Source organism: Argiope bruennichi, chromosome 5 (genome assembly GCF_947563725.1).
Source record: "Argiope bruennichi chromosome 5, qqArgBrue1.1, whole genome shotgun sequence".
Taxonomy (NCBI): domain Eukaryota; kingdom Metazoa; phylum Arthropoda; class Arachnida; order Araneae; family Araneidae; genus Argiope; species Argiope bruennichi.
This window is the reverse complement of record NC_079155.1, coordinates 19,600,588-19,628,170: the sequence shown is the minus strand read 5'-3', so window position 1 is coordinate 19,628,170 and position 27,583 is coordinate 19,600,588. Positions and strand designations below refer to the sequence as shown.

General features: G+C 31.3%; 1 protein-coding gene across 4 annotated transcripts in view; it reads left to right on the top strand.

Moving 5' to 3' along the window:
- The window catches only part of LOC129969601 (sodium/potassium/calcium exchanger 2-like), a 380,277-nt gene extending 355,418 nt beyond the window's left edge, over positions 1 to 24,859 (top strand). For all 4 annotated transcript variants that reach the window (XM_056084242.1, XM_056084244.1, XM_056084241.1 and 1 more), the window contains 4 exons: positions 4,411 to 4,581; positions 9,775 to 9,894; positions 17,163 to 17,299; positions 23,800 to 24,859. In XM_056084242.1, coding sequence (XP_055940217.1) covers positions 4,411 to 4,581; positions 9,775 to 9,894; positions 17,163 to 17,299; positions 23,800 to 24,058 — 687 coding nt within the window. In that variant the 3' untranslated portion in view covers positions 24,059 to 24,859. The remainder of the gene's footprint in view (positions 1 to 4,410; positions 4,582 to 9,774; positions 9,895 to 17,162; positions 17,300 to 23,799) is intronic.
- Positions 24,860 to 27,583: the final 2,724 nt, after the last annotated feature.

The following is a 27,583-nucleotide window of genomic DNA, read 5'->3' as shown; positions in this document are numbered from 1 at the left end:
GTGGTTTGTTCATTAGGGCTGCAAAGCTCCAGCACCTCATGAGTTATTAACGACTGACTGACTGAATTGAAGATTAAAGCCAGTATTTCTTCCTTTTGAATTTACAGATACCAGAGGCACAATTTCGCCCAACGCGACTTGAACATCTGGCAACTGATCCTTCTTTTTTATTTATTTATTTTTTCCCTTCTAGCATCCAAAGCATGCTTTCAGTTCCAGTGTTTTTCCTCCCCCCCCCTCTTGCTTCCTCTCATTGGCTGTTAATGAATTTCCGTTTCGCTTTTTGTTGCCTGGATGAAAACCTCAAACTGTTGCGTTGATTTTTTTTTAATTAAAATGTCGTTCTTCTTCAAAAATAGTTCGTAGATAATTTTTATAAAATGTTATTCTGATGAATTTTAAGAAGAGAGATCAGTCGTTATTAATTATTACATGTAATAAACGATGAGCGCTAAACTTTTTCAAGAAAAGAACGAAAAAAAACTACATTTTCACAATTTTCGGCGAGAAATTGAATATTAAAAAAAAATGTGTGTTGCTCTATTCAAGATTTGAACATTGCTCAAAAGTCACCAAGCCAAAAACTCAGCAACAGAAAAAATTCCACAGTTAAACTTATTCTAAGCAGTGTTAAATAAAAAATGAATTGTTTTTTTTTTTTTCACCTTTTCTACTTTATTTTAAAGATGATTCATAGACTATGAATAGTCGTCTTTTTAAAAAGATGTTAAAAACAAAAAGCACGAAAATTCCTAAACTCATTTAAGGAATGAAATTCATATAGCGATTGGTTAAGAACAAATTTCATACCTTATCTTGAAATTAAAAAAAATAAATTTGGATTATTTATTAGTTAATTTTCTTAAAATGCGATTGCTTGAGAAATATTTGTACAATACCACTAACTTCTGAGAGTTCCTAAATTGTATTCCACGAACGATTGTTTACCTAAAATATCATAAGAACAGCAAGTATCAAAAAAAATATTCTATGCTATGTCATTAATTCTGTACCAGAAAGTCTTTTTATCCAAGATTCGCAAACTGAGACATTAGTCGTATCTTCATCCATGTGTGTCTCGAAAAGAAATAACCAGAATTGATTGGATGATGGTTCCCATTCATAGGCTGGATGATAAGAGTCATTCAAGAAGCCAGAAATGCCATATTTCCTACTCTTATTTCTCATCAGCTGCTTCGCTTGTCACTTCTAATAATTTCGGTGGTTCACTCTGTATGCGCACCTGGCGATCGCATTATGTTAATGCGTTTACCAACGGATTATGATCATTTAGCGCATAGTCATAGGTACGAATATTTCATTGACAGAAAGGATGATGAAGGTATAATATTTGCTTTTCCATCAATTTGCTCAATACAGGTTGTAAGTCTTAGAATTCATCATTTCTTGATTGTATGAAATAATGTCGTATTTGGATTTTAGTCTGTAAATAAACCTTAGAAATTTTAACTCTTGGATTAAAATTCCCAGTTTCTTAGCAATTGTAACTCTTGGATTAAAATCCCATTTTCTTAGAAATTGTAACTCTTGGATTAAAATTCCCAGAAATTGTAACTCTTGGATTAAAATTCCCAGAAATTGTAACTCTTGGATTAAAATTCCCAGAAATTGTAATTCTTGGATTAAAATTCCCAGAAATTGTAACTCTTGGATTAAAATCCCATTTTCTTAGAAATTGTAACTCTTGGATTAAAATCCCATTTTCTTAGAAATTGTAACTCTTGGATTAAAATCCCATTTTCTTAGAAATTGTAACTCTTGGATTAAAATTCCCAGAAATTGTAACTCTTGGATTAAAATTCCCAGAAATTGTAACTCTTGGATTAAAATTCCCAGAAATTGTAACTCTTGGATTAAAATCAAATTTTCTTAGAAATGGTAACTCTTGGATAAAAATTCCCAGTTTCTTAGAAATTGTAACTCTTGGATTAAAATTCCCAGTTTCAATTTCCAAGAAACTGTAACTCTTGGATTAAAATCCCATTTTCTTAGAAATTGTAACTCTTGGATTAAAATTCCCAGTTTCAATTTCCAAGAAACTGTAACTCTTGGATTAAAATCCCATTTTCTAAGAAACTGTAACTCTTGGATTAAAATTCCCAGTTTCTTAGAAATTGTAACTCTTGGATTAAAATCAAATTTTCTTAGAAATTGTAACTCTTGGATTAAAATCAAATTTTCTTAGAAAATGTAACTCTTGGATTAAAATTCCCAGTTTCTTAGAAATTGTAACTGGATTAAAATTCTGCCAAATCGATTGACATTCAAGATTTATCGTTTAAATGAGTTATTTAAATTTTGTTTAATGTGTATATAAACCTCTCAAATAAAAACCAAACCATGACATCATAACTTTATTAAAAATCTAAATACACGATTTAGTTTAATTCTGCGATATCGTAACTCCACTTTTTCATTTGCTTTATAAACTGCACGGATATTATAAACATGATCCTTCTTCTTTGTTTTTCAACAATGGGAACTCAAAAAAAATCAAGATGTTAAATTTTTGACGAAAAAATGGAAACAATTTGCATTTCTGGGCAAAAATGCAACCTATTATTGGAAATTTTATAACTTATATTTTTTTATATATTTTTAAAAAAATTCAGAATTCAGCAAAAATTGCACAATTGTTAATCAATAAAAAGACAATTTTAAAAATTTTAAAATACTGTAAAATTTATTATTGTACAATAATGTTTTCGGAAATTATAGCAGAAAACATCATTATTTCATTAAATTTTTAATTAATTAAAACTTCAAAACGATGTACATTTCCATTCTCCAGTATATATATATACCAAAATTGTCAGTTGTAGACCGAATGAATTAGAATAGAGAGAAAGAGCACCAACATATTACAGATACATTTATCCTTATTATTAATAATGATTTACTTTTACTTTGAATTAATCATTGGGTCTGTGAAAGAGGTATTATTTTAGAATTAGTATTGTTTACTTCTTATTTCAAATTCAACTCAATGATGTTACAAACCTGCAATGTTGCTTCCAAGCACGGTTTGTTCAATCACTGGGAAGACCGTTTTATGATCAGCTCTGTTGGGTGCTGATCGGGTGTCGCGTCAGTGTTATCAGAGCTTGGCTACAAACTTGGCAAAGGATTTGGCACCAAAATAGATATTACAGGAAATATCGAGAATTTTAGCAATTGAGCCAATGGGAACTACACCTGATTGATCCAGAACCTTCTCTGCCCTCCTCCCGGGAACTATAAAAGACAGGCAGTCTCAAGCTGCAGTCAGTCGGTGTCGTGTATAGAGTTGTGAAATGAATCTACGGCGAATAGTTGGATCTGTCTGGGGAAGAGCTAGCGTTGTGTGGAGCTCAAGCGATTGCTGAATTGAGCTGTGTGCCGAGTCCTGGTGTATATTGTGGAAGCGGCATCGTATCGTGTGTGGAGTAGCCAGTCCTGTAGTAGTGAATCGGCAGTTGGATACAGCTAAAGCCAGGAGACAGTGGACGATTGCAGACATTTGGAGAACCATAGAATGAAGCAACGAAAATTCCCTCCTTCTGTTGAATTTTGACTGGCCGCTTTGTGTGCTGTAGTTGTTATTACTACCGATTACTACTTGTGGGTTTTGATTTAGCTATATTAACGTCCCGTTTGAAGCAACACTAGGGCTATTTTGGGACGGATCTCGTCATTTTGAACCGCGGTCAGATGACAAGGATAACACCTGAGCTGGCACCTCCCTCTCCACACCACACCAGCGGGAGGACGTTTGGTGATGATGGATTTAACGGTGCAACAGACCCCCTTACACGACGGTTCTTCGGTGGAATCGGGTCACGAACCTGAAACCCTTCGGTTCCGAAGCCGAGACCTTACCACCAAGCCACCACGGCCCCTACTACTTGTGGGCTACTACGTGTTGTGGTGTGCTGCTGTGTGAAGTCTGTGTTTGTCTCGGCTGCATATTTATCGTCTTTGGATTAGTGTCTTCGTGTTTAATAAAGGTCGTCGTCGTTTGTTACTAAAGAACCATTTATTTCATCGACTATCAAATCGACAAAGGAACCCCGACGGAGGAATAATCCATAACAATAATATTTTAAGTCATCTTTTCAATTGTAAAATCGATACTTTTTGATATTTACCTAATGCTCTTTTTATTTTCCTTCCTTGCCAGCTATCATGCACTGTAAATGTATCATGCCTGCCACTTACATTCATATCTGTAAAAGCCTGTAAAGGGCTGGCAAGTTGAATCATATAATGCAAAATGTTGCATGAATTGGAAAGACTTTGGATGAAGAAACGTTATTCGGATTTGACTTTCTTTATCCATAAAAGGAAAAATATTTATTTATATTTATTTTACATTTTGGAGAATAAAATATGATGTTGTTCAATTTTCAGGGGGAGGTCCCTCCGGATCTAGCGGCTCTTCAGGCTAAGCCCGATGAGATCGAAGTGGACGAACCGCTGGACATCTCGTGGCCGAAAGAGACCAAAAAGCGGATCTCTTACGTTCTCATGGCGCCCATCATCTTCCCATTGTGGCTCACCCTCCCGGACGTGCGAAGAGACGTAAGGACACATCTTCTTTTCACATACTTTCATTCAACTTAACTCCTTTCATGTTCGTAAAGATGTACATTTGTAAACAATTTCAAGCTTTATAATGTATTGGAGTTTTGAAATTATGTACAGATGTGTGTTTTCGATGACAATACAATATTTTAAAATCTTAATTGTCATTTAAACAAGTCGTTTTAATAGATTTTGCTTCTAAGAGATGCTAAGTAAAATGAATTTAAAGGAAAAAAAATGTCTAAAAATTTTGTAATGCGCACACCAATTTTTTATAGCAAAAAATGTAGAAAATAATGAAATTTATAACGTCTTAATGAATGTCTTAATAAATCAAAAATAGTTTCTTAATTTATTATCAAATCGGTGGTACCACCATATTTTTACTGATTTTATTTTCTGATGTCTCAGCAAAAGTTAAAAGAAATTTCTGAGAAGCTTAATATATTCCGTAATTTCTTTGCTAGTATCGTAATTTTTAAAATGAATAGGTGTTGTCAATTTTTTTAGAAATTTTTACCCTTTGACCGGAATATCGGTCTTCGAGAACAGTTAAAGTACATGCCAAGTAAACGGCTATCTGTGTCATATTCTTATTTTCAGAAAGAAAACATTGCATCAGTATGTGCACAAGCAAACATTAAAATAAACGCATCCTTGATTCTGTTTATCACTTTTTAACGAATCTACCCAAGGACGAGACCAACCTTGGACTAAAAAATTCTAAGCTGGGAGCAGTCGAAATTGGATGGCCCTCTTTCGCACCGCAGTTTCAAAGGCAAAAATCTCGTGTTCGCTTTTCCGATGAGCATATCCTATTAGGAGAAACAGGAAATTGTCGTTTCCTTCGTCACAAATTGATCGTGTTTCACAATGGAAGTCGGAAACTTTGAGCTTCCGGTGTCTCTGCCGCAGTGCCATCTGTTGAAAAAGAGACTAATAAATTATTTAACACTTCATTTACTTTTATAATTACCCCTTTCCATTAGGGGTTGTTTTCACAAGGAAATTGACTATCTCCTAGCAAAGAAAATCCGATTCGTCAGCTGATTCGGAAAATACTTCTTTTCGAATTTTCTGCAAGAATGATAAGAGTAGATTAAACACATGCTGAAGTTTTAATTGTTTTTGTTTGATTAAAAAAATTTCTTTCAAAGTAATTTTTCGATAATTTCATTCATATATTTTTTCCAGGTCGATATAAAAATATTAATCTATGAAAATATTCACCTAAAATTTGTATGCATATTTCGGAACCATTAAGCAGCTAAGTAGAATATACATTAAAACCTTAGATTAAAATCCTTAAATAAAAAATTAAGTGATTTTAATTTATCCTTGAAAAACTGTAAAGAGCTTTTTTCTATATAAAACGGTTTGCATGAAAGCTAAAAATATATTATACGAGATATGCATACGAATTATTTCTGAATTTTGGCTTAAATATTGTCCACTGATATACAATGTGGTTATAATTAAACTCCCCCTGTAAACAGTATCATACAACGCAAACGAGTGAACGGATTGCATCAAAATTTTGCATATAAACTATAAACGAGATGCGCTCACAAAATTTTGAAAAATGAAAGTATTTCCAAAACATCCACCAGAAGGTACCTTTTTAGGAAAAACATTCAATTTAACACAATAAACAACCAAAAAGGAATACAGAAACAATATTAAGAATCCAGAACAAGAATTATGAATAATAAAATGTAAAACAGGGAAAAAGTTGGATATGCTTCATGTTCGAAGCATCACAACTGATCAGTTACGGTCTACTGTTGAACGCATTGTCCATCGACTTGAAATTCTGCAGGTGAATGATTGTGATCACATAGAGCAGCTTTCTCTACATCGTCTTCGACACGATTACAACTGCTCCCTTTGTGCAATTTTGTCTTAATTTGTTCTTGTTTCTGCAAACTGAACTGTTTTTTTGTTTCTTCTCAAACAGCGTATGTTATTTTTTCCTTGCCTTTACTTAATGTGGTTCGATGACAAGGTGATCAGAAACTAATTAACAAATGTTAATATTGTTTCTGTAATCTGTTTTGGTTGTTTATTGTGATAAATTTAATGTTTTTCCGGAAAAGGCGCCCTCTGGGGGACATTATGGAACTACTTTTTTACCCCCGAAATTCCGTGAGTGCATCTTATGTATAGTCTATATACCAAATTTCGTTGCAATCCGTTCACCCGTTTGCGTTGTATAATGCTGTTTATAGGGGAAGTTTAATTATAACCACCCTGTATATAGAATTAATTTTGTTACAGACGGAAAAAAATGTGTTAAAGGACTATAGAATCTTTAACATCTAAAATAGATCTCGAAAGATGGTCGAATGCCACTCTCCCTAACATAAGAAAAAATGATTAAGCTTAATAGATTTTTTACTACAATTTCATAAGAGATTTAACCTTATAATTATGAATTTTTTTAAGTCATAGAAATAATTTTCATTTATTAAAATATGTGTAAAAAATACCATGTTCTGTATAAGTTGTCGAAGACAGAATTAGCTTGCTCGCAAAGTTTTCCGAAAATAAGCAACTTATATTTGCCAATGTTACAACAATTTATTCCGAAAGAACATAACTTGATAATCATGCAAAGTGATGCTATTTTAATAGATTTACAGGTTTATTTTTGTGTGTGTGTGTGTGTTATTAAAACATAATAGCGCTTTTTAAAAAAAAGCATTTCTTGGATATTATCAGGCATTAGAAAAAAGTATACATAATAATATTTTGATTTTGCATGGTTCTCTTGGTTATGTGTGTATAGGTAGGTATATGTGGAAAATTTCATATTGAAGCGATGATCCATTTTTGTTTAATCCTGCGCCCAAGCTTTGGAAAGAGAAAAAAAAATTACTTTCAACGTTTCGGAGTAAAAATTCAACAGCAACATTCACGCTTTTGACTATATCTTTTAAACTAATTAACATACACGTATGTCCAATACCAATGAAATGTTTAAAAACAATTCGGCTATTAAATGAAATCATAAAAAAAATTCTAAATATTAAAGGTTTAAAAGTCCTATGGCCCCTTATGTCATTTGAAAAATCTTCACGTGGCATTAAAATTTCATTTATTTCTCGTGAGATCTTGAATCTAAAAATGTGAAGGGATTTTTTTTATATATATATATAATCAAACTCAGCACTAATGTCGGAATATTTTAAAAATCTTTTAAATATTAATCAATAAGATCCCATATTATGGAAAGTTTTTTAAATAAAAGAAAATAATAATAATTTGACATCTGAACGAAGAATTACAAATGTTTAAATTATACTAAAAAAGGCCAAGGAGTATTTTTTAAGATATATAGAATTTAAATTATTCTTGACTTTTTACACAAAACTTCTTGGAGAATAATATATTCATTGTAAAATATTAAAAAATATTCAAAATTTCATTATTTTATCAAAAAATAAATTAATTAATAAAGTGTCAGTTATATTAATGATAAAAACTTTAGTTTAGACTATTTACCGATACCAGTTTAAACAAATGACATAGATAGGGTGTTATTTTTTCGGCTTCTAAGTGATATTTCTCTTAAGAAAATGACATACTTGCATTGCTGTGCCACCATGTCATGCCTATAACGCCTCGCTACATCGCTACGCCACTGCTTTAAAGCTAAAATTCATGTCAGTGTTTAACATTTCAAAGGTCACATATATATGACTACTTAAAGAAATGACAAGATTCCTAGTGCGAAAAGAAAGAAATATTATCTTAACGAAAAGTTTAAAGAACATGATGTCTTTTATTTCTCTTTTCATTACACTTCTGTATATTTTGTCTTGATAATTTTTTTTATTTATCATTCATTTAAGGTGGCACTTTACCATCTAAACAATGTTTTGCAATTTTAATGTTTAGAATTATATTTTAATTGTATTTTGCATGGAATAGTACTCTATAACTGATTGTCACAACAAAAATTGAATTATTTAAGACTTTTTTTTAAAAATGTAGATTTTTTTTAACAAAATCGTTTTTCATGTAGCTATTAATATTCTACTTAATACTTTCTATGTATTAACTCTTGCGAAAGATACTTACCTTTTTATATATTTTTCATTATCAAAAATGAAAAAAAAAATTTCATAATGCATTAATTTTCACTTGAAACCCTTTTAAAGAAATTGCTACATGTATGAGAGCTGATTCCACAACAAGATTTATGTAGCATATTTTTTTTTAACATTCACAAAAAATTTCACACCACTGCTTTAATTTCTGAAAAAAAAAAGAAAAGAAAGAAAAGAAAACTTAGGCTTTCGAAAAATTGTAAACAAGCAAAAATACAAAATGGAGAAAATTGAATTTAATTTTTTCCTTTATCAATACCATTATATAAAATCCATCCAATTTGTTTGCAACTTTTATAAAATGTTAATTAATTTGTCCTAAATTGTGTAAAATAATAAAAATTGCAAAAAATTTATTGAAATAAAATATCATGCTTGTTTTATGAATATATAAAGAAAAAAAACCAACAGATTATCAATATTTCCAAAACTCTTGATCATATCAATCTAAAAAAATAAATACATAGCTCAGAGATGATTAAAAGTATGCTTCTGCTATAAACATAAATAAATAAAGATAAGAACATCTTTATTTTCATTGTTTTAGAAGCCTTAGTTTGTAAAAAATTGAAAAAAAAAACCAAAATAATCTCACATTTAAAACTTTTGTTCTTATAAGGAAAATAGCATGTAGACAAAATTACTTCATTTCAATTTAACTGTACAAGTTTGCGAGTGCTAGTAAAATATATTTCATTTTTTATCGAGATTGTTTTTAGCAAACGATCTAAAAAGTGGGCGTGGCAACATTATTTTCTCACCATTCATGCATCAAGCAATTTTCAATAACTTAATAAAAAATGCAAATACAGCTCTAAAATTCTACAAACACATTTAGAAATATTCAATTCATCATATGAGTCCAAAAAAAATTTCTATTTTTGGCGATTTTTTAGGTATTGTGTTGCCTTATATAAAGGACTATGTTTGCACCGATCAAGGTTATTATGAATTAGAAAAAGAACTGCTAAGGAATCGCAGCTGCTTAACTCAAAGAACAACGATCACACTTCGGGTCTGTCTCTTATCCTTTTCTTTATATGAATCTTCTCTTAATCAAACATTTATTTCGTTCTAGGAGAAGAAGAAATTCTTTTTCGTCACCTTCCTCGGTAGCATCATCTGGATTGCGATATTTTCTTACTTGATGGTCTGGTGGGCAACAGTTGTTGGGCAGACGATCGGCATACCCAATGAGGTAAGACTCTCCCTTTAATAACCCGAGGTTATTGGGTAAACAGGATTAGAGGCCCTAACACGAATGGCCACTCTCAGCGGGCACGTAGAATGTCCCTGCGAGTGAAAGAAATTGCTGCAGACAGCAAATCTAGACTTCCTATATTGATTAGAAACAATGCTTAATCTCTAGATGAAAAGGATTCTGCTTCGTCATATCGATATCGAAAGCTTATGCTTGGGCCAGAATCGATATACATATCAAAAGAAGGAAGGGATAAAAGTTGTTCTGCAAATAACTCAACCGAGAAGTTTGAGATGTGTGTCTGAAAATTTGATCCGTCACACGCAAAACGCAATATTTTTTGGAATGTGTCGTAGGATGTATAAGTCTTGGGAGTTGAAATGACAGGGTACTGAAACGAAAAGAAAATATTCTTGCGCAGACAGTGGTATTTGCTTAGTAAGCAAAACGATGGAAATCTGCCACAGGAGCTAGCATTGCAAATTTGGTTGTTGCTATAGCATTCGTTTATTTTTGTAACTGGGATGGGGGGAGGTGATGTAAACTTTAGAGTTTCATAAAAAAATTCTTTTGAACTTAATAGTTGTTTTATCTGAATTTTGCGCAAGAAATTAGCTGCTTTTTCACAGAAAAATTCTAAATTTTAAAATAGAATTTTAAGACAATCAGTCGAATTATAAGCATGCAATTTATAATGTTATCAATCCAAAACATTTTTTTTTATTAATCGATCTTTGTGCGGAATTTAGTTTAAAAATTAATTTATTATTTAAATTGTTACTCCCAATGATATTTTTTTTCTCAAAATATAATTAAAGTTATTGACAGTAAATGATAGGAATTTTATGTGTTCAGTTTAAAGAATTCAGTGCCCGTTATTAGTAGCAAGCATTTCTATATTTGCAGCGTTATTACTTTCTCGACTGCGTAGTATAGAGAAAGTATGATAATCATCAAAAAGTTGAAACTCGAGAAGTTGATGACTCCCCACGTTTTACACCTCCCTAAAAACCCTTATAAACACATCCCTTCGAAAAACACATTTCTGGGGTATGCTCATATGTCAGTCTGTGACAAAAATAACTCAAAAACGCTTTAAGCTAGACTGTTGAAATTTAGCATACGATCCTTATACTACTTTCGCAGATTTATTTTGAATATTGAGTAAAATCTGTCCAGAGGAAGTCTGTCTGTCCCTCTATTCGAATATAAGTTAACACAATATTTACAAAACTAAGAGAGCTAGATAGATAAAATTTGGTACACAGATTTAACACGCACAGTATAACACTTGTAAAACTTTGAACCAAATCCAACTACGGGCTGATCGTCTGTCGATCTGTCCTTATAAAAATATATAAACTCGAAAATTCAAAAACGCAATGACTTAAATATATAAAAAGTGTGGGATTTCGTGACTACAAGTGCAGTTTTGTCTCAAATTTTGTTTTCAATAGATTGAGAAAAAACGTGTCCAAAGTACAAATTCGATTTTCTAATAGTATTAATCGCATGCCAGAGATTTATCGCCAAATAACTGGCCAAGGATTACACGATAGAATCACTAAAAATGCTAAATTCACTCTAAAGTTTAATATTTCGTAACTATTGTCCGCCAGTGCCATACAATGCAAAACGTGACGAATTTATTAGAAGTATGCGAGAAAGTTTTGTGGAGACCACGCCCGATGATATGAAATTACATTCCCGGTATTTAAATTCCCGGCGTGATATGAAATGGGGACTTATGTATGGCATTTAGGAAGAAAATTAATCAAGTAATTAATTACCATGGAGCTTTCATAAAACCTTCTATACTTTTTAATATGGCCTGTACAGGGATACAACATGGAAGTAGATGGCAAGTTGACCGGGAAAGCAAACGGTTTCTCATTTTTACTTGGGAAGAGTGTATAGAAATACCGATGTGATGATATTAGATCCGTTTCCGATAATAACATGTGCCTTCGACTTTAAGGTCCTGTGTTGGATTTGGAGGTAGAAAGATAATTAAAAGTAGCACTTGGCAAAATATCATCGTTTCCGTGAATATGAAACAGCGCAGGGCAAACAACTAGAGATCTGCCTCTATGATAAACACACTAAAAGAGAATTCACTCGATTGCTTTTCTTCGTACTTTGAAAGTACATAGAACCATCTTGAACAAACAACGAATCTTGGGCTCTAATATAGATATTCCCAGAATTCTTTTATTTTCTAAAAATTTTATTTTTGTCACCAGAGTTGTCAAATTTCTGAACAAGTTGCCAAATTGTCGCCAAGACCGGAGATCAGCATCCATTACAAGTATAGATGAAATTCACTTCCCTGCTATAAGACTATTTGAGTCGGAAGTAATATTACGGATTCGTAACAAGATATAGTATTTCCGGTTGAAATGCAGATGCTCTTCCATCAACTCACCAAAAACAGAATTCATTCTATTGAAGAGAATTTATTTCATTTATCCTTTCAAATTCGTATAGGTATTTCAGCAGGACATAGAACCATCTTGAACAATTGTCGGATCTCGAGATGTAATATAGATATCCCTATAATTCTTTTATTTCCAAAATTTCCGTTTGTGTCACAAGAGTTGTCAAATTTCTCATCAAGTTGCCAAATGGGAGCCAAAACTGAGTATCAACATATCTATCAAATTCACTTTCCTACTATAAGACTATTTGAGTCGGAAGTAATATTACAGGTTCGTAACAGGATATAGTATTTCCGATGCCCGAATACTGGTTTACTGCCTTGAATTTGATACATTTTCAAAAAGAAACTTAAACTTTCAGAAGCTATTATTGCACACGAAGATACCTTTTTCACAATGAAAAAGTATTTCAATCGAAAAGGGAAATTAATCTGACCCTCTGTCTTTTCCAAGAACGCTTCCAGCAAATGTTCTACAAAAATATATGGAGCAGTTTTGTAAGGAGTCTGAAAATACGAGGGTGCATTTTGTTCCCCTGCAGTTTCAAAAAAAAAATCTAATAGAAAATGCGAATGAAGTCGAAAAAAGTTTCCAATAAAAAGACAATTTCCTGTTCCGCGTCTTCTTTCCATAAAACCAGTCCCATGAAGGGCAATTTATGCATCTTATTTCCTTTAAGATTGACTTTCTCCCTTTTATTCTTTGTTCTTTTAGGACTATTAGGTTCGTTTAAAATTTTTTAGACGAATTATTTCCTTAGATATTCTAGAAAGTGGAGTTCTTTCTAGATATTTATTGGGAGATAATAGTTTTTTATAAATACCACTATTACTGAAAATATTATTATAATGAAAAAATGGAATAATTTTGACATAAATGGCTTTTTTTAAAACTTTTTCGTGTAAATAGGATAGAGAGAGTAGAGTTGTTCTCAAAAAATTCGACGAATTTTGACGAATCTTCCCGTTTTAGACCTTAGTTCGAAAAATACATTTTTGGAAAATGCCGGTCTATCTGTTTTTGACAAACATAACTCAGAAACACTTTGAGCTAGACAGTTGGAATTAGGTGTACGATCTTTACACCAAATGTGCAGATTTCTTTTAATTTTGGAGCAAAACCTAATCAAAGGAAGTCCGGCTGCTCGATTATAACACGATAATTACCAAACGAAAAGAGCTAAGCAGATAAGATTCGGTATATAGATTTAACATCTGTTGTGAAGAAACCTGCCAAATTTTGAGCGAACTCCAAGTACGAATTTACCGTCTCTTTGTTTGAATAAGTAAACGAATTAACTCAAAAACTCAGTAACTGAAATATAAAAATTTAATATGAGTTTTTGTGACTATAAGTGCAGTTTCCTATCAAACCTTTGTTTCAATCAATTGAGAAAAACGTGTTTAAAGCACATATTCGGTTTTCGGATACTATTAACGGCATGCCAAGGTTTAATCGCCAAATAACTCACCAAGGATGGCATGATAGATTCAGCAAAAATGCTAAATTCACGCCAAAAGTTAAGATTTTGTAGCTCTTGTACGCCACTGCCGTGCAAGATGTTCTCAGGGAGGAGATATTGTTGCGAGAAAGTTTTGGGAGTTTGGTGTTTTGTGAAGTATATAAAAAAAGACAAAATGTTGTAATTGTCAAAACTTTTGAAATCTTCATTGATTAAAATTTTAGATCTTCTTCTTTCAGAAAAAAAAAGAGTTTTGGAAGATCTTTTTTTTTTCTTTGCTTATTAGTGAACACGATGATTTAGAAATGGTACAAGCTAGATAAATAAAATTTGGTGTCCCTTTTACTTAAAATAAAATAAACAGATTTTCATGAAATTTCGAAAGAAATCGGTTATCGGGAAGTATGTTTGTTCGTGCACACATTCCCACTATGTGTACAAGAAAGTAATCAATTAATTAAATGAAAATTAAAGCATGGTTTTGTTATGGAGGTAGAAGATGTTTATGAAATTTGAATCAAATCTATGAAAATGCCCATTGTTTTTCGACGTCTCATTGTTCAATACATCTCCATGAAAAAGTTATTTGTTTTCACGTGAATGTGAATGCTATAACTCAGAAACATGCAACCTAAATAAATGAAATTTAGAATAAGTTACTTACATTAAAATTGTATACTTAATTTTTATATGTAAGTGGATGGGGGTATAATTTGTTTGTTAGTATGTGTTTTCAGTATATATGAACACACGAACTCAAAAGCACAACAAGCTAGCGAAAAGAAATTTGGTAGGTTAAAACTGTTGATCTGTGTCGAATTTTGAACTTAATCTATCCCGCAGAAACAGTTCAAAATGTTTTACGATAGTTTTTGCTAAATGTTAAAACTAAACATCAACCGTCATGAGTTATTACGTATAGTGTAATTACAAGAAAAAGATAGGAAAGTACACTCTCTCCGGGATTGATAATAGTCTATATGTATAAAGCACTAACATACATAGCACAGAAATCTTTCGTATCGTACTCGTATTCATTGCCGAATGGAAGCAATCAAGTGTAAATAAACAATCATACTTATTTCAGACTGCGTCATTGAACATTATATAGTAGTACTGAGATCCATGCTTCGTTTGACTAGTTAATGGAATTGCAAAATATTATTAGAAATGCTCTGGAGGGAGATCGTCGTTTCACCAGAAATTCTGTTCAGTCAAAAGAAAGAAGATATAAAAGAAATCACGGAATAGGCTTCAAATGGAAAAATTAATTGAGCGCAAAAATAGACTAAACTATCGTCTAATGCAGAGGTTCCCAAACTTTTTTTTCTCGTGAACCGCTTTCAAAGTTTTACTATTTTGCTGAACCCCTGCTGCTGCATTTTTACTGTATTCCCAAAACTCCTAAAAAATATCACTCTAAATTGGGGGTGTTAAGAAGAAAAAAAAAGTAGCACATTTTCTTGTGTCCTATTTATTAAAATAATACTTGTGGTTATACAAAATTATAAACATTTATTATTACAAACAATCAACAGTTAACAAAAAATCAACAATGAACTCTGAAATGTAAATCAACAATAAAAAATAATCATATTTTTAATGAGACAGATGTACTTGATGAATTGACAGCAAATTATCAATATTGCACTTTGCAAGTCTCGACATGTGGTGTACATTTGTACTATTATCTATTGTTCTATTCAATTCTTTGTTTGAACTGAGTCTCGAATATTTTTGAGTACCTACCTAGTGAATGATGCTACCTGCCTACGTTGATAGGTAAATCCAAGTCAAAATTTTTGTTCTTTATTATGAAAACCAGAAAATTTTTCGTGGACACCCACTTACAACTTGTGAACCCCTGTTTTCTTTTCACGTCTTACGTGGACCCCCGTGTGGTCTCCTATGGACCCCTGGGGGTCCACCTGGACCACTTTGGGAACCTATGGTCTAATGGATGGTCGCTAAAGCTTGGCTATGTAAATTACTGTTTATATCATCTAAAACAATTCCCTTACAGAAATAATGTTCATATTATCTTAGGAATAAAAAAAAGATTATCTTTTTAATGATATCAATTTCATTTCCGTAGACTTTTTCCTTAATTTTAATAATATTTTTTTTAAAATTTAATTCCATGCACAATTTGTTTTGATACGCCATGATGGAAGTTAAACATCCATCGATGGATTCAGTCGCATACTTTTGTCAATCAATTGACTCTGTAATAGTATTTTCCTTTCCACTGTTATTTCGTAATTTATGCACTTTCTAATTTGCAGAAAACTAATTAAATTGAACTTATTTCTCAGTCGTATCAAACAACAAGGTGAAATGTTTTTTAAACACTTTTTATAAATTATTTAACAGACTAAAAAGCCAATAATCAACAGATTCATTGTCAAAGATTACTATTTTAACGAATTAGAAGAAAATCTGCTTTGCTAAGAGTATCAAAGGATCAAGTAACACCAAACATTTATTTAACCCTTTAAAGGGCCATTTTTTTCTATTCATATTATGTTAAAATATTTTTAGGCTTGAAATTAGAATAAGAAAAGGGATTCATTTAGCTTATTAGATAAACTTAATTTGATTCATTAATTAATTTTGTTCATTAATAATTAAGTATCAAATCAAGACACATCATTTTGTATAAAATAAAGAACTAAAGCATATAAATTTCTGTCTTTCTAAAAAAAATTTGTCAGAACTTATGCCAATCTACATAAATTCATACAAAGATTGATAAATTTGGTGGGAAGCATACTTCCCACGGCCCTAGAAAGGGTTAAAAGAGAAACACTAGTGAGAAATAGTACTGACAACCTGGGCCAAAATAGGATTTTTCGTCTACACTCTGCTGTCAACAATAATTGAAATAGGAAAATGGCATTTGTGTGTGACATTGTTTCACCCGTCGAAGACAAAATCACAAGTAATGTCATAAAATCAGCAATATAGTGTCCCCCATTCTCTTCCTAATTTTGATGCACCGGGCATCTATAACTTCTACAACCTACTGTTGCCACGCCATTTTAAGTAATTTTAACTCATTTGTATTATTCCTTTTCAGTATACATTACTATCTTTATCATTTGACAATACGATATTTTTTTATTAAAGTTTGTAAAAATAAGTTTTCATTGATAATTACACGTCTGTAATTATAATGTGTAAAATTTTAAGCTGGATAATAAGCTTTTGTTCGATAATGAAGATTGTATAATGAGATGAGGATTTATAGTAAACATAAATGCTTACTATAAGTCTTCGTTCTTTTACTATAAAGGAATTACACTAGACTGACTATATGTCGCAGGTGTAGCCTTCTAATAATGCCTTCTTTTGATCCCTTTTAGATAATGGGCTTGACGTTCTTAGCTGCAGGCACCAGTATTCCAGACTTGATCACGAGTGTTCTCGTGGCAAGGAAAGGGTTCGGAGACATGGCCGTCTCCAGTTCAATAGGTAGTAACATATTCGACGTCACCGTAGGGTGAGTACTTCCTTTCCTTTAATCATAAATGAAACTGTCAAGACAGTCGTCTTCAAATAGGTGTTAAATTTTTAGTGAAAATAGCGGTGAATTTTGAAACTTTATAAGTAGTGATAATATAGCTATTTATTTAAAATTACTGTTGTTTCCGTAGCTGAAATTTTACCACCTAGCGAACGTTTCCGACTACATTAAATGTTTCTATAATTGCAAGTTATTATACGTTTTGCTTGGTTAATAAATGGAACTGTAAGAGGTTCTTAGAAATCCTCGGAAGGGGGCTCGCCGTGTTTTCGACACTTCCATTTAGTCAAAGGAAGGAAAGTATAATAGAAATCAAAAATTCATTTAAAATCTGTTTTTATTTTTATAATATTGTTGCTAATACTTTATAGATATAGTTCCCAAAATGATGGTTCTGTTGAGAATGGAGGATTTAAAGTCCTCTCAGCAGTATACCCAGTGTAGTTAGGAATAAAAATAATATCAAGTCTAAGCATCTATAATATTTTAAAATTAACAGAATAGTTTTCTGTACATTATCTTTCTATGGTTTCATTCGACCATATGCCTTGACCCCTCAGTCAGCAGCTAAACTGCTCTCTTCTTGGTTCTGCTTTGGGACATCTGACACAAGTCTAGCAACTTTTGAGAATAGATTTTTCTCTCTCTCTCTCTCTCTGTTATCCCCATGGCAAATATATAAGATTCTCATAACGTTAAAATATAGTAACAGTCAAGGATAAAAATTATTTTAAATAAATAGCTATATTATCACTACTTATAAAGTTTCAAAGTTCACCTCTATTTTCATTAAAAATTTAACAGCTATTTGAAAGGTATTTTTGCTGAATTTTAATTCTCCATGAACTTTCAAACTACTTCATTAAACATTTTTACAATTGCATGTCATTCAACGTTTGCTTGGCTAATTAAAGGAGCAGTAAAATAATATTAAAAATACTCGTAAGAGGGCTTGCCGCATCTCCCAAACTTCTATTTAATTTGAGACAGAAAGATATAAAATAAATCAAAATAACTGAAACATGTGTCAAACAGAAAATTTAATCCAATGCAAAAATAGTCTTAGCCATCGCCAAACAGATAACGGCTGTAACTTGCCTATTGAAATTGTTTTCAGATTTTTCAAAACTATTATCTCAGAAAAAAAAATGATTTTTACCATTATCTTAGTATTCAAAAACTTACCTTTTTAATTATATCAATTTTATTTCCACACAATATCTTTCTCTATTTTCAATAAGTTTTTTTTTAGATCATGCAACAATGTTTTAAAAATCTGCAACAATGATTTCAATGTTAGGATGGAATTCAAATTCATGTATCAAAATAAAACTTTTGACAGCATTAAATTTTAAGCGAATAAAACTAGTTTCTTTAGATTTTAATTAAGAAGAAAGTTGTTGATTTCTGCTTTTATTTTGTAGCATATATGATACTTAGTTTCTACATGCAATAATTTGTAGTGGACTGATTAAATAATATTCGTGTTTTTCAATTTTATTAAAGAAGCAAATTAAATAATTAAAAAAATGTATTTCGTAATAATTTTTGTAATAATCTGGGTGATCAAATTAATCACCAAAGACGGCTAATAAATAAGAATATAACTAATATAATTTTGAAATAGGTTTAAATATTGGCCGGGGTAACCTGGATGGTAGGGCGTTGGATTCGCAACCCGTTAGTTGGGAGTTCAAACCCCGCCGGCCGAAGACTCTCCGTGTGTGTATGATGGCTGGCGCACGTACGAATATGTCGTAGTTACAAAGCCCTCCATGTCGTGAATAATACCACTGGTTCAACGATTGTCATTTTATGATTAAGGTCTAAGTTACGATCTGCGGGTGAATGAAAACGCATGCATGAATGCATTTCATTGCATGAAAACGTTCCGTAAAAAGAGTTGTGACGCGTGAGTATCTAAGACATGCTCTTGGACCTAGATGGCACTACCCTGACAAGAGACGCTCTCACGGCTTAAAATTGCTTCCATCGTCAGCGGCTTGTCAATGACAAGTGCCATTAGAAACAACAGGTCTAAGTCTTTAAGTACATTGATTCATTTCATTTGCATACACTTTATTGTGAATATATTGAGTAAATATTTTAAGACAACATCTTCACTTTTTTATCCAATGGATGTTAAGATTTTTCATTGTAATAATTAACTTTAATGACGAGAAATATCCTTCAACAGATGACAATTGAAAATTCAAAAATAAAATATCTATGGTCATTTAGTAAAGTTTCATACCCAGTATAGTTGCCAGTTCGCAAAGCGAAATACCACATTGTCTAACCTATTGAAGTTTTTTTTTTTTTTTGAATCACATCTTCCACAAAAAAAAAAGAACTTCTTCAGTATCCGGATCCACCATAATTCCATCTTTGTTCTGTTTTTCTTTGAAGCTCAATACGGGAATTCTCTTCTTGTCAAAGCAAGCAAACTGGTTCCTTAGTCTTCCCATTTTGTAGATAAGAAAAATTAATGCTCGAGTTGCCACCCCAAATTACAGATGCGCTTTTATCGCCGGCTCGGATCTCTTCTCCTCTCGGCTCTGTGGAGTAACAAGTTACCTGTACCCTCGTTCGGCGTATGTAAGAGAAAATTAATAACACGGGGTGGTACGTGTTATCGAATATAAACTCCTTCGCGGTCGATTAACCGAGGTGACGAGGAAAGAGTTGCACCTGTCTCCTGGGGTTGAGGTAACTAAATGGGCTGGGTTTAAGCAATGTTCGCTCTATGGAACTTGATGGTAATTAAAAATTTGGACCCCTTAAATTCTACGTCTTGCCTCTTGGTTTAAATAAATAAAACACCTTTTGTTTGAGGGTGTATTAAATTATTTAAGTCTTAGCTATTGCTTGTACATAATACTTAGTTAGGTCCAATGATTTAGTTCTGAGATCCACTTTTATTAATGATTCTTTTTGTATCTGTTCCTGGTAATCAAATTGAATTGTTTGTTGTTATTCAAGAAACCTCAGTTGGAGTGGTTTGGAAGCTGGCAGAGTAGGATATTGTCTTGGGTATATCCTTCATATAGATGTCTATGAAAGCTATTCTTGGGTATGGAAATTGTCATCTTTCAAAAGTCTCAAATTCGTCTTCAAAAACTTTAATATCTCTTTTAAAAGAAATAATTGAGGAAAAATGCTAAAATTACGGATAATTTTCAATTAATGAAAATTTTAGGAAAAGATATAATTTAAGATATACATTCCCACTATACATGGAATATATGGACCAAATTTCATACATGTAGGCCAAATGGTCCAACCTGTAAAACTCCAGTGCATGCACAGTCATCTTTATTATTAGCAGGGATAGATATTATAGTGTATTTGCCTTATAATTTTTTCCAAAAATCATTATAGAAATTAAATTTTAAAGCTGTATTTTCCCACAAACAATTATTATGAATTATTATTTTTTTTCAAATGGATTACAATTGATTCAATAGGTATGGAAAAACGGTACTACTTATTGAAGTTTTGAGTAAAGGATTGGAAATCCATAAAATTGTAGTTAATATCAAACAGCATAATTACATCGAATTTTCTAAATCATTAAAAAAGTGCTGTTACTATATAAATATTGACAAGAAAAATAATTAAATCTTATAATACACGTGAAGTCCATTATAATTAATATGCTACTCTTGATAAAGTAAAAAGATAATAACTTTGTTCATGGTAAGGTTAAATGAAGGAAAATGAATCATTTTTATATCGAGAGATTAATTTTATGATCTCTAAATCAAGCGCCACAAATGTTATCTCATTCGAAACCGCTTTCATTAAAATTGTGCCGTTTAATATTCTTTTTTCTGATTGTGTTGATATATCAAACCATTAAATCAAACATTACCTATTCGTACATCGTTATTTCGAGCAGAACTCATCAAATCATTTATATCCAATTCCAATTTTTACCACACAATTCTATTTTATTCAATTCTATTCCATTAAAATTGTGATATTTGAAACTCTGATATCTCTCTTCAATTTTCTAATCTGAAATCATTAAACATAACATTTATTCTTAGTAAACAGAATTTTTTGAAAATAATTTATCAAACGATTCATTTCCATTTCAAATTTCCTGCATTGCTTTTAAAAAAAAACAGACGACATTCTTTTTCGCATAATTCGTTTGGTTTCCACGCTCGTTCGTTCTTAATTAATGAATGTTATTTTATATTAATATGGGCTTGGTAACTGAATTTTATGTAAAAAAAGATTAGTAAATGAATTTTTGCTCAGTAGAATAATTTTCTTTCATGATTTACTTAATGTGAAAATATTGTTGGGTTCGGAACTTTCTTGATCCTGAATTTTCTGATCTTGAGGAATTTTCGAAACATTAACGTTGGCAAATGTTATAATATGAATTAAGTAAATGAATTTTTATACCACTAATGACTTCTTCTGATCTAAAGGCGACTGACAATTTTATTGGTTTTAAATAAGGAACTTACAAAGATCCCTATTTTGTTAAAGATATCATCACTCCGAAATTTAAATTTTGGAAACACACTAAGAATAGATTCATTTAATTCGTTAGTTTTATATGCGCATTTCGTAAACCAACTGTAAAATTCAATAAACAAAAAAACTCTTTAGCACATTTATATTGAATATATTTATAATTAATACATCAAATATTCCTTTTGGGTTGAATTTCAATATTTGACACTTCTTTCTTCGCCAATGTATGACAAATCGTCAAGACTAAAATAGCTCCTAATATGAACAATGCAATAAAAGTATCGCTTACCTTAAGAGCCATCTTTCTTTTTCATCTTGGCGTCTTGGCATTCATTAATGACATGGAGAGGAAGGAACATAGCAGTGGATTTCAACCAGATGAAATTTGACAAATGATTTCTTCTGATCTAAAAAAAGTTTTATGGACTTGCATCATGGGTTTTCATTTGTCAATGTGTTGCAAGTTTCATTGTGAAATTCAGTGGACACAAAACTCTTTAATGTATTTACATTAAATGCATTTGTAACTAATAAATATCATTCTTCTTCTTTTTTTTATTATTGAAATCTACTTTACGGCAGTCCTTCATCTCGCCAACGAATGCCAAGTCATCAAGTCTAAAAAGTAAAACAGATGATAATATAAATAATTCAATAAAAATATTGCCGGCTTACGGGCATAGGGGTAGCGTTTCTTTCCCGTTCCCTGGGCGTCTCGGGTTCGAATCCCGGTTCGGGCATGGTTGTTCTTATCTGTGAGGAGTGTGAATGTAACCCCCCCCCCTGTAAAAAGGGGTTGTGCAAGCGAATGTGTGTCAGTTTCATCTTCATATGAGCTAGAAGCCAGACCCCTGCCCTCAGGGGTCTTTACCCTCATAAGCTATTGCACCCCTTTTCCGTGGTAACGTGGACACGATGTCATCAATAAAAATATTGTTTATCTCAGCAACCATCTTACATTCGGGCTTTGTTCTCTTTTCATTCATTAGTGACAAACGATTTCAATCAGATTCAATTTGATTAATGACTTCTTATGATGTAAAGGAAATTTTTATGGATTTCAGATAAATGAGGAAGAAAGTTGAGTATTTTTTTAAAGATAAGATCCCATTCCAATGTTTAAATTTCAGAAACGTACCAGTACCTAGTTAATTAGTTGTTTTCATCTGCGTAATTCGTAAGTCAAATATAAAATTCAATTAGCACAAAACTATCTAATACATTTATATTAACTGTATTTTTAACTAATATATCAAATATTCCTTTTTGGTTGAAGTACATTATTTGACACCTCTTCATGTCGCCAATGCATGCCAAGTCGCCTAGGGAAATGAGTAAGATTACTGCTAAGGAAAGCAGTGCTGTAAAAGTATTATTTATCTTAGCAACCATCTTGCGTTTTGGTCTTGGTGATTTGGCATTCGTTGGCGACATGAATGGGAACCCAACAGCGGGTTTCAAACAGATGAAATTCTTAATATACGATGATTACTTTGACATCTGCTGTTCTTTTATTGATGGCATTTGAGTTTGTTTTGGATAACTATTAACAAATAGTACATTGCCTACACAAAACCATTTATACATCTATATTAAGTGATTTATAATCAATGCATCAAATATTCCTCTTTGGTTGAAATTTACTCTTCTACCACCCTTTATGTCGCCAATTCATTCCAAGTCACCTAAGTAAAGAATAAAACTGCTTCTATTGAAAACAATGAAATAAAGGTATTATTTAACCTTAATAGCAATCTTACTTTTTTGTTTTGGCGACTTGGCATTCATTAGTTATATGAATGCTATTACTTTCACAGTGATATGACACTATACTATTTCACTACTCAGTACCTTTTCTGTATTTTGATTGACTACATTTGCATTTTAAGAAAATAGCACATTGCTTTTCTTTAATTTATGAATAAATCGGTATTTCTTTTTTTTTTGTTCATGTTCTTAAATGAATTGTTTCCCCCTTCCAGTTTGCCCACACCTTGGCTCCTCTCTGCACTTATATTCGGGCCAGTGAAAGTGAGCAGCACTGGCATGGCCTGCTCCATCGTCATCCTGTTCCTGATGCTCCTATTCGTCATCATTTCCATCGCCTGCTTCAAGTGGCAGATGAACATCGGACTGGCGCTCGTCATGTTCCTCTTGTACTTCGCATTCGTCGCCCTCAGCTTGCTCCTGGAGTACAACATCATCGACTGTGAGGCTATCATGGCCTATGTAGGCCATTAGGTAGTCCTGCTGTCGATGCCCTTCGACGCCCTTACCAACAACTACCATCGGCCAAGAAAGCGTGTAAGGACATGAGCAATCTACATTCAACCGAAAGAAGGATTGCAATTACTTCTGGCGATGGTTTTCAAAACAAGTATTTGACCTGGCGTCTTTCATGTTCCTCCTGTGTCTTGCCATCGATGTTCTGATACAGACTAATATGGCTTTCGTTGACAAAGGATTTCTATAACTAACTGCAGGAGGACGACAAGCTACAAGTCTGGTGTTTTTTCATGTTCCTCCTGTCATTTGTCAATGGCACCGTGAGATTGCTAGCATAAAATGGAGCAGGTTGACAGACAGTCATGACATTCGTTGACGTGTAGAGTTAATGACAAACCTTATACAGACGTCTTTGGTGGAACGTATCTAGTCTGAAAAATCAAAGGTGTCATGACAGTGCATGCTATTGATTTCGTCACCAGAATCTGAATTCACACATGATAAATAACTGTGTGATAGAAATAGGTAGCTGGTGAATTCAGTAGATTTGGGAATTTCTCTCAACAAATGTCTCTGAATATTACAGCAGCATTAAAAGAGAGATATAAGTCAGATTACCACAGTATTAAAGTATTTAAAGTCGAATTTTTCGTGTGCAATTTGAATATTTTTGACAGAAAAAAAAATATTTTAGAATTAAAAATGTGTTTACAAGATGTATATGAAGATATTATTATGCATTATTAATAACAAAAGAACAAAAACTGAAGTTTTGAAAGCAGAAATAATTATTAATTATTCACATTAAAATTTAATAGCCGCTTTATAACTTTTATTTTATTAGTTCATTTCAATTTTTGAAAAAAAAAATATTTCATATGCTCCTTGAATTGGATTTCTAAATAAGTTATTTTATCAATATGTTTGTAAACTTAGTTTGATTTCTTCAATATAAATTTCTAGTTTTTTTAGTTGAATTTATGTTTGCTAGTTATTAAACAAAAAAAATGAATTATTATTGAATTCTTTGTTTATATAAGTAATTTTCAAGAATATACTTGTATTACAGCATAAGCATCAATTTTAGATTCATAGCAGTTTTCTACTATAAGTTACTATAAACTTAAATCAAGTGGCTAATACTGTGCGTAAGTGAAACGAACTGCAGTCATATACAACTATATTGGCCCTTTTTTTTTACAGTATCTTATGTAGTTTACAATGGGGAATTAAACTAATAAATTTTTCTGCTGTTTTTGGAAAAGAAACCTCAAGGAAGCAATTCCTTATTCATTTTTCTTTTATTTTGTCGAACGATCCAGCAACAAATGTAAAAATGGTGTTCTTCCAACAATTTTACGTCTACATGATTGTTTTCATTTGATGGTGAACTTTTCACAGATTTTTCTTCAAGAGGACGAAAGTATACTGAGTTTGGCAAGACTTAAGAAATAAATTATTTAAAAATAATTTGTTGCTTAATTTGCAACAAAATGATAATTAAATTAGAGGAATGTTATTCAGTTTGAATACTTGGCTATTTAAGTCAGTATTTAAGCTCAAAATATAGGCAAAGAAATAATAGACGATAATTTAGAGACTTATCTAACGAACTATTTTTATATATGATAATATTAGATATAAATTAGTATTACAATTATAATGTACTAACAGGTTTTTTTTTCTCTAGAGTTTTCTTTATTTGAAATTTAAAATCTCATAATTGTGATTAATAGTTAGTTTTAAACTGTCCAGCATCTTTCTGTTATTTGGAACTGGTTCGTTTACAGCAATTTTAAACTCTTATACCAGAAAACAGATTTATCTGTTTTTATAGCTAGAAAATATCATGCCTTCATCTTAAAAGAATAGTTTCTCTTGTCATCTGTTTGAACAGTATTTTAGCCTTTAGTATTTCAACTTATTTGAGCTCCATTGCTTTTATTGTTTTTATGGACAAAAAAATGTGTGTCAAAAAGTTATAAGTTTATTGCTCTTATTTGTATTCAGTACTATAATAGAATTTATATTTGCATTGTAACAGAATTATTTTTCGACTTTTTGGCTATAATTTTGAAATGAATTCATTTTGTAATAATATATTTTTATTTTTTATTTTGGTAAAAGACAAAATTTATAAACCCTCCATTGATTGCAAATTTTGGTTAGACTTAAGATTATGACATGTCGCATATTTTCGTCACCAAACTTGTGAAATGTACTCCAGGCATTGAAAAGTTCGCCAAATGGACGTGATAATGAATGTCAAGAAAAGAAGTTTCCTCTCAGAAGCATTCAGTTTCAGTTTGGAGAAAAGCGATTGAAATTTTTTGGCCGCCATATTTGTTGAATTATCGCTTGTGAAAAGTTGCAATTTGGTGAAGCAGTGTATATGTATTAGACCTTGCGGTTAATGGAGGAATAAAGGGATTTTTAATTATCTGACTTTTAATGTAATTAAAATCAGGTAATTGATTAACAATTGACTAACAATCTGATTTTTATCATTTCATTTAAAATAAAATTAAGAGATAAATCGCCACTGTAAAGCTTCTATAGACAAGTATTTTCTAAATTTGTATTTAGCTTTTATTTATTGTTTTGGTTCTAATGAATTTGGTTGTTTAAATTAGGCTTAGTATTAATGTATTTTTTTATGTAACTTCATTTTTGTCACGCAAATAATTTAGAGCAAAGTATTTGTTAAAAAAATGTTACTTTAAAACTTCTTTTAAATTAAAAACTTAAATTTTTACCACCTTAAAAACACTATATAGCTATCATAGAAATCTATTATTTTATATTGGTTTGAAATGTGTTATATTAAAAACTAATCTCTAAAATGTTTTGTCAAGTTATTTTTTTGTACTAAACATATTTGAAACTTTTTTCGCATTATTTGAATGACCTATAGATATTCACATTTTTGAAGAAAGGATAATAAAAAAAAATCGAAATATTTTATTAATGAAGTAAAATATCCAGTTGTCATAAATCTTAACATTTTAATTATCTTTTCAAATCTATCATTTCTATAGAATATATATGCAGTGAGAGTTTTGTTTGTTTATTTTTCATTTGTAAAAGCTTTAATGCTTATATTTTTTTAGTAAATATATTCGCCTTATAAATTCTCATAGCCAATGAGAAATTTCAATCAATCTCTGCTATTTTATAATACTTATTCATGTACTATATGATATATCTTTATTATTAAGTATTTAGTTTATAATATTAAAATTTTAAATAGTTTGCAACTGTTTATTTCTTTGGAAATTTTATTATTTCCCATAAAAAAATTTAAAAATGTGAACGTATAATATAAATGCATTTCTATAAGAGAAAAAGGGGTGATATATGTATTTACTTAAAAATAAAGTTGGAAGATACTACTATTTGTCAATGAAATTTACGAATTTGAATATTTTATTTATATTGTAATTCTTGTTTAACTATTCATACTAAAATTTAATAACTTTAACTATTAAAACTCGGTGAGACTTTACTTAAAGTATTAAATTTTTCTATCTTATGAAATTA